The sequence below is a fragment of the Penicillium odoratum genome (genome assembly GCF_028828045.1).
Source record: "Penicillium odoratum strain IBT 22623 chromosome Unknown utg000001l_segment0_segment0, whole genome shotgun sequence".
NCBI classification, from domain to species: Eukaryota; Fungi; Ascomycota; class Eurotiomycetes; order Eurotiales; family Aspergillaceae; genus Penicillium; species Penicillium odoratum.
The window spans coordinates 4050829-4067866 of NW_026643143.1; the positions used below are offsets into that span (position 1 = coordinate 4050829).

General features: G+C 48.2%; 8 protein-coding genes across 8 annotated transcripts; 4 read left to right on the top strand and 4 right to left on the bottom strand.

Annotated features, from left to right (window-relative positions):
- Positions 1-305: 305 nt before the first annotated feature.
- N7520_001554 (uncharacterized protein) lies at positions 306-2110 on the bottom strand (the record flags this gene model as incomplete). The annotated part of the gene is made up of 8 exons (XM_057135489.1): positions 306-632; positions 693-777; positions 830-999; positions 1050-1556; positions 1612-1693; positions 1743-1818; positions 1868-2000; positions 2069-2110. The coding sequence occupies 8 exons, from the start codon at positions 2108-2110 to the stop codon at positions 306-308; spliced, it is 1422 nt and encodes a 473-aa protein (XP_057001425.1).
- Positions 2111-2696: 586 nt separating this feature from the next.
- Positions 2697-4312, top strand: N7520_001555 (tRNA-ribosyltransferase family protein; the record flags this gene model as incomplete). Its single annotated transcript, XM_057135490.1, has 8 exons — positions 2697-2771; positions 2832-3082; positions 3141-3224; positions 3284-3604; positions 3651-3708; positions 3759-3836; positions 3886-4073; positions 4123-4312. 8 exons carry the CDS (start codon positions 2697-2699, stop codon positions 4310-4312), a joined length of 1245 nt encoding a protein of 414 aa, XP_057001426.1.
- An 868-nt stretch (positions 4313-5180) lies between these two features.
- On the top strand, positions 5181-5929 carry N7520_001556 (uncharacterized protein; the record flags this gene model as incomplete). Its single annotated transcript, XM_057135491.1, has 3 exons — positions 5181-5345; positions 5401-5615; positions 5665-5929. The coding sequence occupies 3 exons, from the start codon at positions 5181-5183 to the stop codon at positions 5927-5929; spliced, it is 645 nt and encodes a 214-aa protein (XP_057001427.1).
- A 1524-nt stretch (positions 5930-7453) lies between these two features.
- On the top strand, positions 7454-8464 carry N7520_001557 (thymidylate synthase; the record flags this gene model as incomplete). Its single annotated transcript, XM_057135492.1, has 1 exon — positions 7454-8464. The coding sequence occupies one exon, from the start codon at positions 7454-7456 to the stop codon at positions 8462-8464; it is 1011 nt and encodes a 336-aa protein (XP_057001428.1).
- A 233-nt stretch (positions 8465-8697) lies between these two features.
- Positions 8698-9630, bottom strand: N7520_001558 (AN1-type zinc finger protein; the record flags this gene model as incomplete). Its single annotated transcript, XM_057135493.1, has 1 exon — positions 8698-9630. One exon carries the CDS (start codon positions 9628-9630, stop codon positions 8698-8700), a length of 933 nt encoding a protein of 310 aa, XP_057001429.1.
- Positions 9631-10227: 597 nt separating this feature from the next.
- Positions 10228-13548, bottom strand: N7520_001559 (histone deacetylase hosB; the record flags this gene model as incomplete). Its single annotated transcript, XM_057135494.1, has 1 exon — positions 10228-13548. The coding sequence occupies one exon, from the start codon at positions 13546-13548 to the stop codon at positions 10228-10230; it is 3321 nt and encodes a 1106-aa protein (XP_057001430.1).
- Positions 13549-14033: 485 nt separating this feature from the next.
- N7520_001560 (uncharacterized protein) lies at positions 14034-14324 on the bottom strand (the record flags this gene model as incomplete). The annotated part of the gene is made up of 1 exon (XM_057135495.1): positions 14034-14324. One exon carries the CDS (start codon positions 14322-14324, stop codon positions 14034-14036), a length of 291 nt encoding a protein of 96 aa, XP_057001431.1.
- A 1443-nt stretch (positions 14325-15767) lies between these two features.
- On the top strand, positions 15768-16577 carry N7520_001561 (YggS family pyridoxal phosphate enzyme; the record flags this gene model as incomplete). The annotated part of the gene is made up of 1 exon (XM_057135496.1): positions 15768-16577. One exon carries the CDS (start codon positions 15768-15770, stop codon positions 16575-16577), a length of 810 nt encoding a protein of 269 aa, XP_057001432.1.
- Between the last annotated feature and the right edge of the window lie 461 nt (positions 16578-17038).

The following is a 17038-nucleotide window of genomic DNA, read 5'->3' on the forward strand; positions in this document are numbered from 1 at the left end:
TTATCGAGTCCCCGTATGTTTGTAGCACGGGCTGTGATCTACAGGTCTATTGGAGGACTTGCATCAATGTTTCCATCGGGAATTGCCGCGGGGTCTCAAAGCTATTCTACGAGTACCCCCGAAGCCTTGCGTCACAACCTCATCCAACAGTGGAATCAAATCTTAATGTACACCCGAGATCAACATCTATCAATTTTCTCAGCAAGTCTAATTGATCTATTGAAAACCCCATAAGCAGATAACTCGTCACAAATCCCCTACCTCAAGTCCATTTGTCATATGCCAGACCCACCCAGATGAGCTATCTAATATGCAAATTCCTTCCCGCTTCCATCGTCATTGCCCCGTTTATTTCTCCACCCGTAATATAGTCGCAATAGGATACATCCGGCCGCCACAAAGAGAAGTAATGCAGCATTGGTCCAGTGGCCCGTGGGGTATCCCTTGTTTTTCTCGTCGGACTTATAGATCCACACCCCAACAATTTGACCCGGTGCGCCGAATGAAACGTTGAGCGCGATGGCTAGGCCGGCTCCGGACGTGGACCGGAGATTTGATGATAGCCATCCGAGGAGTGGGGGGATGCAAGCGAAAGCTCCGGCAGCTGCGACGATAAGGCAGCCGTAGCGATGCTAGATGGATGAGTGTTAACATTGAATTGCTTGGATCTTACATTGACGTGGATAACTTACTAGATATGCTTCTGCTGGAAGGACGGCTGAGGCTAGGAAGCCCATTGCGCCAATGAAAGCGAAAATGGCGGAGTGGACGCCGCGGCTGGAATTGTTCTGTTAGCTACCGCTGTTTCAGTTTGGTAGATAACACATACCAATTGAAATAATCTGCAGACCATGCAACCGCTACAGTTACGACATATGCTACTGCATATGGCGGCACGGTCATGAGCTGTGCTCGAAGATTAGAATATCCCAGCCCGGCAGTGATAGCGGGAGTAAAAAGCGAGAGGCTTGAGAAGGGCGTAGAAATTCCAAAGTAGACCTAATAGAAAGGTTAGTGAGTCCCATAATCTTTCCTACCAAGTAACATACCGCATAGTGAGCATATAGCCTCCAATCTACAAGCACAGCCTTCGCATCCGCCCAAGACATAGCACTTGCGGAACCATGAGATCCCTCAGTCCTTAAGCGATACGCTGCGAGTTCCTTCTCCTCTGCGGAAAGCCAATGCGCAGTTTCAGGATAATCTGGTAAAAAGAACCAAACCAAAACAGACGACGCACAAGAAGGCGCTCCTTCAATGATGAATAGCCATCGCCAAGCAGAGAGTCCCTGTGCTCCGTTCATATGACCTACACCATATGCGATCGCGCCGCCAAAAGCACCTGCCAGTGTTGCAGAGGCTAGAATCAAGGCTACCCGCATGGATCTTTCTGAGTTCCGATACCAGAATGTTAGATAGTAGACAAATCCTGGAAAAAGTCCTGCTTCCACAACACCCAATAGGAAGCGGATCCCGGTCACTTGGGCATACGTGTGAGCACCGCCGAGACCCATTGTGATTGCGCCCCATGATAGCATAAGGAAGGCGATCCATCGCTGGGAAGTTTAGTCTGATATCTTCGTGGTTCAGAAATTGATGGCTAGAACGTACACTGGGTTTGAGCTTTTTCAAAAAATAGTTTGATGGTACCTCGAATAGCGCATATGCAATGAGGAAGACCATCAGTGCAATTCTGATTAAGTTAGTTCGCCTCTCACTCGAGAATCATTGGAGTAACTCACGTATATTGGTACGAAGTCATACCCGTTTCCGAAAGGAGATCATTATTCGTATCTTCGTTCAGAATTTTGGCATTCCCTGCTATGAATCAGTTTCCCTCTTACTTCTTTCACAATCCCAAACACACCAATATTCGACCGATCCAAATAACATAACAGGTAGATCGCCGCACATAATGGAACAATCCTTAAATCTTGTTTCCAGATCAAAGCCTTCTCGCGTGCGTCGAGGAGCGGATCGACGGAATCGAGCTCAGAGGTCTGGGCCAAGTCAGCCACGAAAGCCCTACCCAAACCTTGGATTAACCGAAGCTTATTATAGTACTCACTGTTGCAGAGTGCTCAACATCTTGTGTATATTTTTCGTTCATGGTGTACAGGGTAAGTTGTCTATCAGACTGCACAAAAGTCTTGGGGGCGTTTGGGGAAGTTGTCAAAACCCCCTGTGCTCTCGGCATTTAGTCCCTGAACCCCGGACAATGTTCCCCCCGCATTTCTCCCGCATTGATCGGCGATTGTCCGAACCTCTACACCGACTTCCATGAATCACTCAGGGAAAGCTAGAAGACTAGTGATATATTAGGACTTTCTCAATTATAGTCCCAAGATAAATGCTTACCATATACCATGCAACTGGGGATTAAAGAAAACCAGGGGGTCGAATTGTATGGTAAAGGGAAAAGAAAATCCTGGATTCATTAAAAGAAACATTTATCTATTGAAGTTGAATTTATTCAGTACATATGCAGGAATCAATATATTCAATGGCAGTTGAAACCATGGAAGTATAAACAAAATCTCAGGAACACAAATGCAAACAGAGCAAACACCTTATCGCGATACCGTCCCTGATCGCATCGCAAACACTGCCAGTCACTTCTCCCCATGCAAGGCCAATCGCTCGCCAGATCACTCTTTAAGAATAACCGCTTGGCAATTCGAGTCCAAATCGCGAAAATGACAACTACTGCCGGGCCTAACGGGCAGTCCAAGCCCTCCGCATTGACATTTGAGCGGCACGCAAAGTGCTCGGTACGATTTCTGCCCCTCCAAGCCTCAGACTTTCGCTAAGTTTCTATGTCATTCAAATAGACCACAAAAGCTCGCGCAAGCACACTTCACCTCCCCCATGGCTCTGTCCCTCTACCGATCTTCATGCCTGTCGCCACACAGGCATCTCTCAAAGGCCTGACATACGACCAGCTACGAGATACGGGATGCATGCTTTGTCTGAATAATACATACCATCTTGGATTAAAGCCAGGACAAGAAGTTTTGGACTCGGTTGGCGGGGCGCACAAGCTGCAGGGATGGGATCGCAATCTTTTGACCGATAGTGGAGGGTGAGCAGTTCTATACGGAGAAATCATTGCTGTCGCTAACTGGGATATTGTGATGAAGTTTCCAGATGGTGTCTCTGCTTAAATTGGCTACCGTGACTGAAGAAGGCGTACGGTTTCTCAGCCCACATGACGGAAAGCCTATGTATGGTGCCTCGTCTCCATTGCGCGCTTGATGCCAGGCAGATAACTAACTACTACTAGGCTTCTTACTCCTGAACACTCTATTGGTCTTCAGAATTCTATTGGCTCAGATATCATTATGCAATTAGACGATGTGATTGCTACTACGTCTCCGGACCATGCCCGCATTAAAGAGGCCATGGACCGCTCCGTACGGTGGTTGGATCGGTGCATCGCTGCGCACAAATACCCCGAAAGGCAAAACCTCTTTTGTATTATTCAGGGAGGGCTAGATCTGGAGCTGAGAAAGCAGTGTTGTGAGGAAATGGTGGCTCGAGATACTCCAGGAATTGCCATTGGTGGTTTATCAGGAGGTGAGGATAAGTCAGAGTTTTGCAAAGTGTAAGTGCTTCCTGATAAAACTTGTGACTTGTACTGACTTTTCTAGTGTGGACACATGCACTGGACTTCTTCCCGAACACAAGCCTAGATACGTAATGGGAGTGGTATGTTTTCTCGAATCATTCCTGTCCTTGTTCCAAACTCACAAGTTTAGGGATACCCCGAAGATATTGTTGTAGCAGTCGCTCTTGGAGCGGATATGTTCGATTGTGTGTGGCCTACACGAACTGCGGTATGTCTGATGAACGTCTTGTTTCATTCCTCATGCTAATAAATGCCAGCGCTTCGGCCAAGCAATTGTCTCATCTGGCACAATGAACCTTCGCAATAAGATCTTTGCGTCCGACTTTTCTCCGATCGAAGAGGGTTGCACATGCACGTGCTGTCTGCCTACTGAAAAAGGAGGACTCGGACTTACCAAGGCCTATATGCACCATGTGACGGCGAAAGAGACCGTCGGTGCCCATCTGTAAGATCCGAACATGACGAACATAGTGGTACTTTGCTAACACATTCAGTCTTACTATCCATAATGTGCATTATATGTTGACTTTGATGGGGAGATTGCGACAAGCTATCATCGAAGACCGATACCCAGCTTTCATTCGCGAGTTCTTCTCCAAGATCTACCAGGGTGACAAGTCAAAGTACCCCGAGTGGGCCGTTGGTGCACTGAAGGGCGTCGGATTGGACCTGTTGGCGGATTAGATTTTATTGCGACAACGATTGATTGAGTATTTCTTCAGGATTCAGTGGGAAAGCGGGGCATGTGCATATAAGCATTTTGATCAAACATAGCATCAATTGTTCAATTCAGAATACAGCATCATACACAAATTAACCAGAAAGCACGATGCTCATTGCTCATATTCCTCCTGCCCTCGTTCAATTTGCAGTGACCATGTCTAGTAAGTCAGACACCAGATTACGAGTAGAGGTGCATTAGCAATCAATCGTCAATAGGATGGAGCATGGAATAGGAATGACCTCGGGAAAAAACACCGTAACGAATTATGATACATGGAATCCAATGTTTTGAACAATATGCCGCAAGCTTGATATCCCAAATGATGAGGCTGCGGAAATCGTGCATTGTGGACACGACTCAACATTTTCACGATTCTAATTTCTAAAAGTGCATGAGACAGCTGATTTTTAGATAAAATTGGAAATTTTTTCCAATCCCATCAGTAGGTCAGCCTATAACCCTTGTGGCGTTTTAATGAACTTGTTGAGCTTGCCAAGGCGTTTTTTCATGGCTCGGAGATTTGTACTCTTTCGTCTGAATCCCAAACATAAGACAATTGGAGAAACTTAGTATAGGTTAACTTTACTCTCTAGGCATGTTCCATTATAATAAGGTGTTATCATTTTTGGACCATTCTGAAACATTCCATGTTTGCCAGGACTGGACCCTTGAAATCTCAATTTTGGTCTTCGGCGGACATCCCGCAACATGCCATGGCCACAACCTTATCACCGTCCAAGGATGTGCCGAGAAATATATAAATGTCTTGGATGTGCTGGAGATTGAGAAGAGCAAAGCAGCAATCTTCTTGGTCTTTCTCTCGCTATTATGTTCTTCCAGACTTTCCTTCCATTGATCCTTGCCCCCTTGGTTGTGGCGATACCGACGGGCCTTGACCGTCGTCAGTATATTTCTGCCAATGACTTGACGGATGGAAACTGCAAGGATACGATGTTCATCTTTGCTCGAGGATCCACTGAATCTGGCAATATGGTAAATATATTGTATATATATCTCTTTTTTTGAGATGATCGTACTGACTATTCAGGGCACCGTCGTTGGTCCGGAAGTCTGCGATGACCTTAGCGTCCAGCTGGGAGGCGCAGTGGGCTGCCAAGGTATTGGAGGTGCCTATACGGCTGGTCTGTCAGAGAACTTTCTCCCCAAAAATACTTCACCAGCCGCTATCCAAGCTGCAGTGGATGTGTTTAACGAATGCAACACCAAATGCCCCGATGCAAAGATTGTCGCAGGTGGCTACAGGTATGCTATCCATAATGTCTCAATTAGCTCATATCTAACTATTGTCTAGTCAGGGATCCGCTGTTATTGATAACGCGATCCAGCAGCTATCCTCTGAAGTGGTCGCTAAGGTCAAGGGTGTGGTTTTGTTTGGATTCACACGTAACTTGCAGGATGGGGGCAGGATTCCTGGATACCCGGAGGATCAGACGAAGGTATACTGTGCTCTTGGTGACGAGGTCTGTGATGGGACTCTTATCATCACTGCGGCCCACTTGACATATGGTGACGATGCTAGCTCTGCCGCAACCTTCCTTGCCTCGAAGGTGAAGTGATTGAGGCAAATTGGTTGGCATGACTCTATGCACCTTTAATGTTGGTAATGCTTTGACGGGATGTTTGAATTTGAGCCCGGAGACCGTGTGGCTGCCTTCACTGATTCACACTTTATTGTCACTTATGATAGAACTTATGAGTAGATCTATTTCAATTTCGAACTTGCTGCCTATGCCCTCGTGGTTTTTCTTCTTCAGCCCCAGAATCTCACATGTGCAAGAATAATCTTAGAGCACAGGAAAACATAAAAACGGCTTTAATCTAATGAGCAAGCATTCAGGCTGCTATAGTTGGGTTTCCGGGACTAGCATTTCAGAGAGTTCATTACAAGGCACCATTCAGGGGTTGAGATATGCTAGAAACAATCTTGATTTCCATCTTTTTATTAGTAAAATATCATTTCTCATAATCTTCCTTTGAAGCAGCTTATCGTATTGAATGGAATTACAACCATTTCGCAGTTTGTGCCTGAATTTTCAGGGTTTACAGCCGGGGGGAATGGGTAACACGACAATCTCCAGAATCCAGAATTATCTATTGATTTTACTCACGATCAGAAATTAGAGATTTACATTTACTTCGCTAGCCCGGAATATCTTCGGCACAGAAATAATCAATTGACTGCACATACTCCGTGGTAAAACGGTGATGCCTATCTTGGTCTTGAATTTGTGGCGCTGACTCAAAACTTAGATTGGACCCTGGCCCACAAGCCACTGACTGAAGGATACCGAAACAACCCCTGAATCTTTCTCAGCTATAAAGTTTATTCATGTGGAGACCGTCATTTTCTCTAGGCTCTCTTGCCTGGACTCAAAGTTTGTGTTTACGCGATCAGACCGAAGGCGTGATGATCCTGAGTCATGCTATATACATGATAAGGCACAAGTGAAACAAAAAGCAAAAGAAATTCAACCGTAGCTGGAGTGGATCCGACGTCAACATTGTGATCGATCAAAGACTTCAAGGGTCATTTATGAATTACAGCCATCTCGTCTTATCGCCCGCGGAGGTACTACCAACTGCCCAGGTGGACTACCGTCGTCTTCAATAGATATTTATTCAGAAGTGCTATACTAGTAATGAACTAGATATTTTGATACCACCTTCTCCCCTCCCTTCCCTGTCCTCTCGTCATATCTCTTATCTCATCTTCGACCGTCTCGTCTCAAGTCACCTCTTTCAGGGTGTTTCCTTTGATTTCATCGCCTTTTGGTAAATAGTATAATTGAAGACATTCCATTTCTTTTGCCCAGCCAACTTCTACATACGATATAGTCCATCTGTGGTCATTCTATTGATATCAAATTACTGACTTGAATCTCCATTTATCCGATAAGATAGCGATAAAAGATAAACGTGCACGTGACAGCGTGTCGCGTCCGACGCGCAAAGATCCCCAACCTTAGATTGGCTCCTGGTAATTTTCCCCATTTATCAGTCAACAATTCTGACGACCACAAAAGCACCACGGGCCATACCATTACACAATAGAGGGAACAAACTCTCAAACATCACCAACAATGACCCAAGAACAAGTCGCTACGGCCCCTGCGGCCACACCGCAGCCACAGCATGACCCCTCCCACGAGGAGCACCAATACCTCAACTTGATCCGCGATATTCTAGCCCAAGGCGAGTTCCGCCCCGACAGAACAGGCACAGGCACCAAGAGCATTTTTGCCCCTCCAGCACTCCGATTTTCTCTCTCAAAACCCAACCCAGAAGGCGGCGCCCCGATCCCCGTGCTGCCACTCCTCACCACAAAGCGCGTCTTCATGCGCGCCGTTCTTGCCGAGCTCCTCTGGTTTATCGCGGGTACCACCTCCTCATTACCCCTCTCTGAAGCCGGCATCAAGATCTGGGATGGTAATGGAAGCCGCGAGTACCTCGATAAGGTTGGTCTCGGACATCGCGAAGAAGGCGATCTCGGCCCCGTGTATGGATTTCAGTGGCGACACTTTGGCGCCGAGTACGTCGATGCCAAGACGGATTACACAGGCCAGGGAGTGGACCAGCTCAAGGATATTGTGGACAAGATTATGAATTCACCTTTTGATCGCCGGATCATCATGAGTGCTTGGAACCCTGCGGATTTGAAGAAGATGGCTCTTCCGCCATGTCATATGTTTGCGCAGTTTTACGTCTCTTTCCCGCCGGGTATGAAGCTTGATGAGAATGGTCGCCCTGATGCGAAGGGAACCCTTTCTTGTCTTCTTTACCAGCGCTCTTGTGATATGGGGTTGGGCGTTCCGTTCAACATCGCTTCTTATGCTCTTCTCACTCACATTCTTGCTCATGCTGCGGACTTGAACCCGGGCACTCTGGTTCACACTATGGGTGATGCTCATATCTACTTGGATCACATCGATGCGCTAAACGAGCAGTTGACTCGTGAGCCTGTTGAGTTCCCTGAGTTGCGTATCAAGCGTAATGACCGTGGCAGTGCTGTTATTGACGGCTGGAAGGAGGATGAATTTGAGGTGATTGGCTACAAGCCTCACAAGACCATCAAGATGAAAATGAGTGTTTAGATGGATCTCTTGGTTCAACGGGTCTCGAGTCATGTTATATATTTAGACGATACCAGTGGAAGTTTATATGTGCGATATGTTACCAAAATTTTAAATTATATGCTATCATCCATGGATGCTCTGTGTACAAATTCAACGCCATGTAGATCGTATGATCAAAATCCGACAAATAACCCGATGTATCCATAGATCAGGTGTAAATGCGCCAAGCAAAACAGATTAAAGCTGATGCATCATGACTTCTCCAAAATCGCCCCAGCACCTCGCAACAACACCACCGTATCCCCCTGATTCACCTTCAGACCAATGGAATCCGAAAAGTCCAAGAACTCCCCAGTCTCCACATGAAACAGGCGCAATCGCGCCTCCTCCCCTCCAACCCGATTATTCAAGTTCTCAACCCGCAACCTCTTCGCCACATCATCAAGCACCCTCCCAACCTTCCACCGCGAATCAAAATAGAAATCCCCAGACGGCGGCTCCGCAGCCTGCGTATCCGCCGTCCCAACAGTATGCAAATACAACCTCTTATCAACAGGCACATTCGCCTCGCCTTTCGCAGACCTCTTCATCGTATTCACAGTCACCGCCCTCGCCGCGGGACTGTTAGCTTTCGGCTTCGGTTTCGGAATCAGATTCGCTCCTGCAGCCTGTGTATCCTTGCCCCAGGTACGCACGCGCGCAAACATAGACTTAATCGTTTCATTCGCCGTAGCCCCGTTCCCCTGCCGCGCACCCAGCGGGGTAAGCTTGGCGCAATCGTGCTCCTCCCGAAGGCGGTGTTTAAGACAGTACTGGTAGTTACAGTTCGGGCAGCGGACGGCTGGATCTTTAAGTGTGTTGATTAGGGTTTTGCAGGAAACGTGGTAGCACTGGGTGGAATTGTGGATGTTGGGTTTCACTGGTGCGGTGCGGTTCTCTTGGTTGGTTGTGCCGTTTCGGCGACGGGCCCATTCGCCTGCGCGGGGACATTTGTGGGCTGTTTCGGAACGGTGGTCGAGGCAGTATGTGCTTTTGCAGGATTCGCAGCGGAAGGGGAGGAAGTCGAGTTGGCCGCAGTATTCGAATTGGCAGTGGCGGCCGATTGACTCTAGGTCTTCGTTGGCCATTTGAGTGAATGTTTCGTCGGAGGGGGTTGTCCCTCTGGATATTGTTATTGGAGGCATGTTTAAATGAGTGTATGGAAATGAATGCGATGTAAAGTGCAAACTGATGTATTATATGAGAGTGTCTAGTAGTGAGTAGAAGATGCTGGCTCGATTTGACTAATGCGGAGGCTTATCTAAGCGCGGAGATCCGGTTGAGGCGCCGAACCAGATTATTCCATGTTGATTTGCCACTGCATAAGTACTGCAGTACATACTTGGTTATAGCTTTAAATGCCACTACGTGGCTCAAATGCTGTGTGACCGATGTTCAAGCACTAAACTTCGTAACCAAATACAAAGTTCCTTGTAGCTAATACTGCATATTAATCAATAGATTACTGATAAACTGATATAAATTACTTAAGATCAGATAAACTCATAATTGAACCATCAACGTCAAGGAGAGAAAATGGATGCAGCAAAGAACGATTAAACAAACGGGGTATCTGACGCATAATAAAAAACCGAACCAAAAAGCCATACGTGTATGACAGCCCATCCAGAACGCCAGAATTATCCACAGAGAAAGACGAGATCAAAATAGTCGGAGGTTGGACATTAAATTGGCGAAAAGTTGGATTCAGGGTGACTTTAAGATGGATAAGAAGATGACGGTTAAGTCTGCGAGTGTCCATCCCCGTGCTTCTCCGGTGCGGCAAAAGGAATGGCACTGCTGGATGTAAACACAGGAAGACCAGTTTTCGTTTGACCTTCGGAAGTAGGAGGCGAGAACACATTGGCCTGACGGGGAGACATATCCATATGCATATGGCTGCCGGGTGTGTGAGGTGGGGAGTTACTGGTGGTAAACAGAGCTGGCTGCTGGCTAATAGAGGGGGACATTGACCGGGAAACCGTTTCAGAAGGAGCTGACGCAGGGAACATTATGCCCATGCCACTGGGTCCGCTTGAGTTAGCACTCATGGGCAAAGTGGAGGCAAGGGTCTCAGACGAGAAATCGATAGGGAAGGATGATTGATTCTCTTTTTTCACTGCTGCATCACTTGCAGAAACCCCGATAGGGGGCGTCGGGAGATCTGGCGGGGAGTTGGTAGGTAGGATCTCAGGACGAATGCCGGTCTTGGTATTAATAGCGCCAGGAGCAGGCTTCCTGGACGTGGGAGATTTCGGAGTCCTGCCTCCTCTCGCACTCCGCCGACGCTCTTCATTGGCCCTTTTCTCGCGGGCAGCCTGTTCCTCGGGTGATGGCATAACCAGTTTGATCCTCTGGAGCCCAGCCGATAGGTTTTCCACATCATCCTTAGGTAGTGTCACTTGATCGGAAAGCTTTGAAGGTAAGAATGTGGTGGGAACTTTGGGGACTGGGGGAGCCTTTCTCGGGCTAGCAGTTCGTTTCGGAGTGCCCGAACGCGAGCCGCTGGTTTTCCGTGCGCCGCTAGTAGATGTAGGTCTAGAACTTGTCTCAGACGGGCCATCACCTGCAGAAACTCTTTGATGGTCTGAAGCCCTCGTGCCCGAACTGCTCGCAACCGGGGCTACTGCGGTAACACTCTTTCGCCGACTGGCATCCACAGAAGGGGATGATTCACGGGATGCATCGGGCAAGTCATTGCCATCAGCAGTCTTTCTTCGGCTCTTGCTTCGCATAGCCTGTTGTCGAGGGGTAGCAGGCCGAGGAGAATGAACTGTCGGAGACTTTGTCCTTCTCACACGAAGCTGTCTTCTGTCGTCAACTGGGGTTGGAGGTGGTAGAGGAACAATGGCAGGGTTCGTGGCACCGCCATCGAGTGCAATCTGCCGCTCATACCGTTGGCGGGAAGCAGCAGCATTGAGATCCTCGGGCTTGTAACTCCCGGTTTGCCGATGCTCGGGAATAAGAGTCTTGAACAGTTCATGAGCAGCCGTTGCCCAGCCAACTTCTGGAAGAGAAGGAAGAGAAGGATCGAGGCCAGGCAAGGACCCGAAGGTTCTCCTTTCGCGTGCGGGGTTAACTACCTTGGCTGAGAATGAACGAGTGGGGTTGAGGAACGTCGGTGTCGATTTTTCGTGACTCTTATCTGGTGGATACGCAAGTGCCTCCAGTTCCTCCAGATGGTAGGGTGACCACCACCCAACGTCATACTCATTGGGGATGGGAGTAGAGCTGGGTAGAGGTGGAGCATTTTCAGGAGTGCTGCCTAGACCGCTTAGGTGGCTGAGCACACCACTAGCCAAAGCTCGGTCACTGTAGCCACCTTCGAGTACACTGATCACACGTCCATCTACACCGAGGCCCTCCTCTTGGGACATCCACACTACATCTGCAGTGAACTTGGCGTAGAAATCGGTTGGCACATTGACCCTATGACGCTGCATACCCTGGCCTTCCCATTCGCTTGCATCAAATCCAGCGGAAATGAAGATAGCTGCCTTGGGACGCGGACCATTGGGGATCTCGGCGAGCTTTTCGGTATGTCTGCGAAGGAACGTACGTGCTTTTTCGATAAGGGTCATGTATTTCCTGTGGTACAAGTCCCAGAAGTCGGGTTCTGTTGCCCAAGTGTCCATGTGAACGTTCCAGACAGACTGGCCATGCGCACCATCAATTTGAATACTTGCATTACCAACTTTTTCGGGGATACCATCTTCGCACGGGTAAGAGTTGATGTCATGAAGGCTGTAGTAACCGATTGGGGTTTTCTCATAAGCGGAAGACTTGCGAGAGGCTTCCAAAACCTTGCGGTTATGATTCCACGTAATATCCTGAGAGCCGTCGCCATGGTGCAGATCAAAGTCAATGATAGCAGCATGGGTCAAGCCATGCTGAGTAGCTGCATGTGAGATTCCAACATGAACATTGTTGATCCAGCAGAATCCAGACGGAAAGTCAGCAGAGCAATGGTGACCAGGCGGCCGAATGCAGACAAAGGCGCGAGTGGTAGGGCCCGGGCCAAGCACAAGATCAACGCCATCACAGACGGCACCCAAGGCGCCCTGGAAGGCATTTTGCGACTCGGCGCATAGGTAAAGATCACCCGTGTGAAGTTCCGGTCCACTGGAGGCTAGACCGTCGTTATCTTGGATGCGACTTCGGACCAATTCTTTACCAGTTAAAGCGAGACGCGACTCTGCAAGGTCACACATGCCCTTGAGTTCCGTCATCCACGGGGCCCCATGGACACTGGTGACGGCGTCGTCGATCAGGGGTAACGAGCGCGACGACTTGATGATTTGGAATGGCGGGGGTAGATCAGGAATATTAAGATTAGGACGAGGGGCAAACTTTTCTCCTGAATATCGACGACCAAGGCGGACATAAGCAGCAGCCACCCCCAACATACAGGCACGAATGCGCTCTGGGCGCTCGACGATAGAGCCGAGCTCCAGTCTAGTCGGGCGTGGGCGCGAGAAGCGGTGGCCGTAACAAGCATCATGAACCACGACAATTGTTTTGGACCCCAGAGTACCTTCTTGGTGCAGGTCAACCTCTTTCTGGAAGTGTTCGGCCGCTATCGAAGCTGCCGTGGGGACTTCGGGCTCTGGAGCGCCAAACGTGAGCCGCGGCAACATTGCGGGCAGCGCGGCGGAGGTTGGGGACCCCGCGTTATTTGCAGATGAGCGACGCGAGGAATCTGTAAGCGGGGAGACAGGTCCGTTATGACCCGAAGATGATCTGAGAGACGCAGTCGATTGGCGCTTTTGAAGGACAGGGATCGATTTGCGACGTTCTTCGCGCAACGAGCTGGAGCTGGGAGTGCGTCGCGGCGTGGGCTGGCTGACAGGGGTGGGATGCGACGAGGCACCGGGAGATAAGAGGGAGGGGGAAGTGGGTAATGGAGTGACCGTCGCATTTGCAAGAGACATGCGATTCAAAGAATCGGCGATGTCATAGGGCGACTCATTCATCGCGTTGTTTTGGGAGTTCTCAATGGACAGAGGTGGATCATAGGGTGGCGCTTTGGGGGGCGCTTTGGAGGGCGCTTTGGAGGGGTCCATAATATGAGTCAATCACGAATGAGCATTAGAGATAAGGGACAATCTTGAAATCGATGATATCGATAAAAGAAGTACGTAGTAACTGAGGGGTTAGAAGGTGCAAGTAGTGAGGATAGAAAGGAGGGCGGGATGTGTTTGGATTATTAGATACTATTTCCAGTATGGGGCAAGGGGTCAGTCGATCCCATCCCTACTACATTCTTCTATATAAACTGTTTGTATGAAATGAACACTTTTGCTGTTTCACTAGAATATGTCTGGCAATCACATTCTTTCTATTTGGATGATATGAAGTATCTAAATGAGACTTTCCCTGCCTTCAAACACCAGTATATCCCTTTTTCAATGTGATTTGCCCATGAAATAACCAAACATGAATCAACCCCAACACCAAAGCTCGGAAAAATCAACAAGTATGAAGCAGATGGAAGACAAAAATGGACAAATGAAAATCAAAAAGAAACCAAAAAAGAGCGAAACATGATCTAACGTGACCACAATCCCCGCCATTGATACCATTGGTACCAGCGTCGACCCAAAGAGGACTTCTCATCCAAAGATTCTTGGGATCGGCGGCGCATCTTTTCTTCTTCCTTGCGAGTTTTCTTCTCAGTCTTAAACCCCTTGGCAGCGTGTGCATTGCAAAAACAATGCATGTGGACGGTCTCAATACTGATCCCTGTGCAGCTGTTGCGGCGCTGACCAGTGCAGACACTGTTTCCAGCTGCCTCTTCGCAGTGACACCACTCATAAAGCGTGAAGTACTGACGACACATGGTGAAAAGCTTCAATTGGTTGATTTGATTTGATATATCTTGGTAGATGGAACCCTGGAGAGTGGAGCGTGTGATTGAAGTAGATCCGACCCAATCCGGACGATGTTGCGATGCTCTTCTCGAATCTCTCTGGTGGGCTGCAGAGAGATGAGTTTGGGAGATTCTTTTGAAGATCGGCGACTTGCAGTCAATGCAAGGTCAGGATTGGTTTGAATAATGGTTCTTTGTCGAAAGATAGAGTTGCGGAAGAGCCGGATAAAAATTGTCCAACCAGGGACAGATCAAAGAGAGTTGTTATGAATGTAGTTTCAGACCAGCTGATGGAGGAGGCAAAAATGGTAAAAAGAGAGAAATAGAAGTTAAGTGCCGATCAGCAGTCTTTATGTTCTAGATGTAGAAGTGAATGAGGGGCCCTATGGTAAAAATGAGTGAATAGCAGCAGTCTTTGGGAACCATGGATCTCTCTAAAATCTGACGTCAAGGAAGACAACCATCTCTTCGGGATGCTGCGGCCCATAATTATCTGAGTGAATTGCCCTGTCCGGCGCTTCAGGTTACATCTTCATCGATTCAGGTGGTATTGGAGGGGGACCTGAGCAGACTACAGCTTATCATTGGGTGGAACAATTCGCACTTAACAAAAAGCGCTGGTTTTAGCGATTCTGCTGTAATAAAATGGTACAAGTGAGGTAATAGAAACTAATAATTGGTCTTGGCTGAAGCTATTGAAAGGAAACCCGCCTAACTATGCAAGTACAGTACGAAGTACAAAGGATCATGCAGGCGGCTCTGTATTTAAAAATAGATTCCTCACAAGTTGTACAAAGAAAAATGGATCTGGTTTGAAACTCAATAGCAAATCTTATCGAAGATCAACCTTGTCAGACCTGAAGGATCTTCAGTGACCCGGTCGATCTTCTTGATTGGGCCTGACTAGCCGCCAGGGCTGCATTAGGGGGGTTAGCGGGGCTGAAGGGATCCCCTTGGTATCATTTGGCGCCCAGGTCACGTTGCACGACTCCGCATTCCTAATGCCGCATGGGAATATTGATTCAAGATTAAGATCAAGATTAGAAGCAGGAGTAGGAGCAGGATCTTTTATCAATCGGATGCAAACGGTAAAGCCATGAAGCCAAATGATACTCAGCTTGGCAATAACAGAAAGCAGCAGGCGGTGGGTTTCAAGTTCCTCGGCTCATGTCATGTGATCTGTCACTTTTCCCGCGGAGGAGCCTCAGGCCGCGATCAAGAGTTATATCACCAAGTTTACGCCCTTTCCCTCGATTGGTCCTCAAAAGGTTAGTTGGAGTACATCACCAACATCCACTGCAATTATCACGTCTGTGCAAAATAAATCACAGTAATCACATCGTCATCTTCCAAAAACCACCAACAACTGCAATGACCACTCCATCCGAATCAACCACCAATCAACCACTCAATATGGCCGCCACCCCCGCGCGAGCTTCAGCTCTTCTTGCCAATCTGAACGCTGTCTCTGCGCGCATCACAGCTGCAGCAACTCATTCTCCAACCCCGTCTAAGCCCGTCCGCCTAGTAGCAGTCTCCAAGTTGAAGCCCGCCTCAGATGTGCTTGCCCTGCACCAACCCCCAGCCTCACAGCTGCATTTCGGCGAGAACTACATCCAAGAACTCCTTGAGAAGTCGCGACTACTTCCACCCAGTATCAAATGGCACTTCATTGGCGGACTGCAGTCTAACAAATGTGTCACGCTAGCCCGTGACGTGCGCGGGCTATGGGCTGTCGAGAGCGTTGATACAGAGAAGAAAGCCGGACTCCTGAATAAAGGATGGGGCGAGAGGAAGCCTGAGGACATCAATGCGGATGCAGTAGCTGCTGGTGACGACAGACTCCGTATTTATGTGCAGATCAATACCTCCGGCGAAGAGAACAAGGCCGGTGTCGAACCGACTGCTGCGCCTGCCCTGGCTCGTTTTATTAAAGAAAAGTGTCCTCGTCTGAAGCTGCACGGTGTGATGACTATTGGAGCTATTGCGCGGTCGAAGGCTACCACTCCGGAAAATGAGAATGAGGACTTTGTGTGTTTGCGGGAGACAAGGGATCGAATTGTTGCGGATCTGGGATTGACCGGGTCTGATGCGGAATTGGAGCTTAGTATGGGAATGAGCTCGGATTTCGAGGGTGCTATTGCCCTAGGATCGGACCAGGTTCGTGTTGGAACGACCATTTTTGGGGATCGGCCGCCCAAGTCGGAGGCGAGAGTTATTTAGGAAGTCATTGAGGTTTTCACGAGTTATGAATTCCTGCATATTCAGCGTGGTGCCAATGGGTTAGACAATCCAATGTTTCCTGACAAAACCAAAAGATAATGAAGAAGCAGAAATATAGATTACAATCTTGGGAAATGGAGGAGACACAAGGTGTCAAAATTGTCCGTGAGATCGAAAATAATCAACATTTCATCCTTGATTGAATACATCGTGATAATCTCGTAGGTCTGCAAAATTTGAACAAAATACACCCAACACCTCGCCTTAAACACCAGAACAGGTACTGCATGGTGGTCCTGCAACATATTGAAACGCGTGCTCATTAATTAGCAGCCATGCCCAGGTGTATGCGGGTCGAGGAAGAGATCTAGGAAGATGTATTCCCAAGGTCGCTAGTAGTTAGGCATGAAAGTAGAGAATTCCGCGACGACTTCAACTTTTTCTAAGCAACTATTGATTTC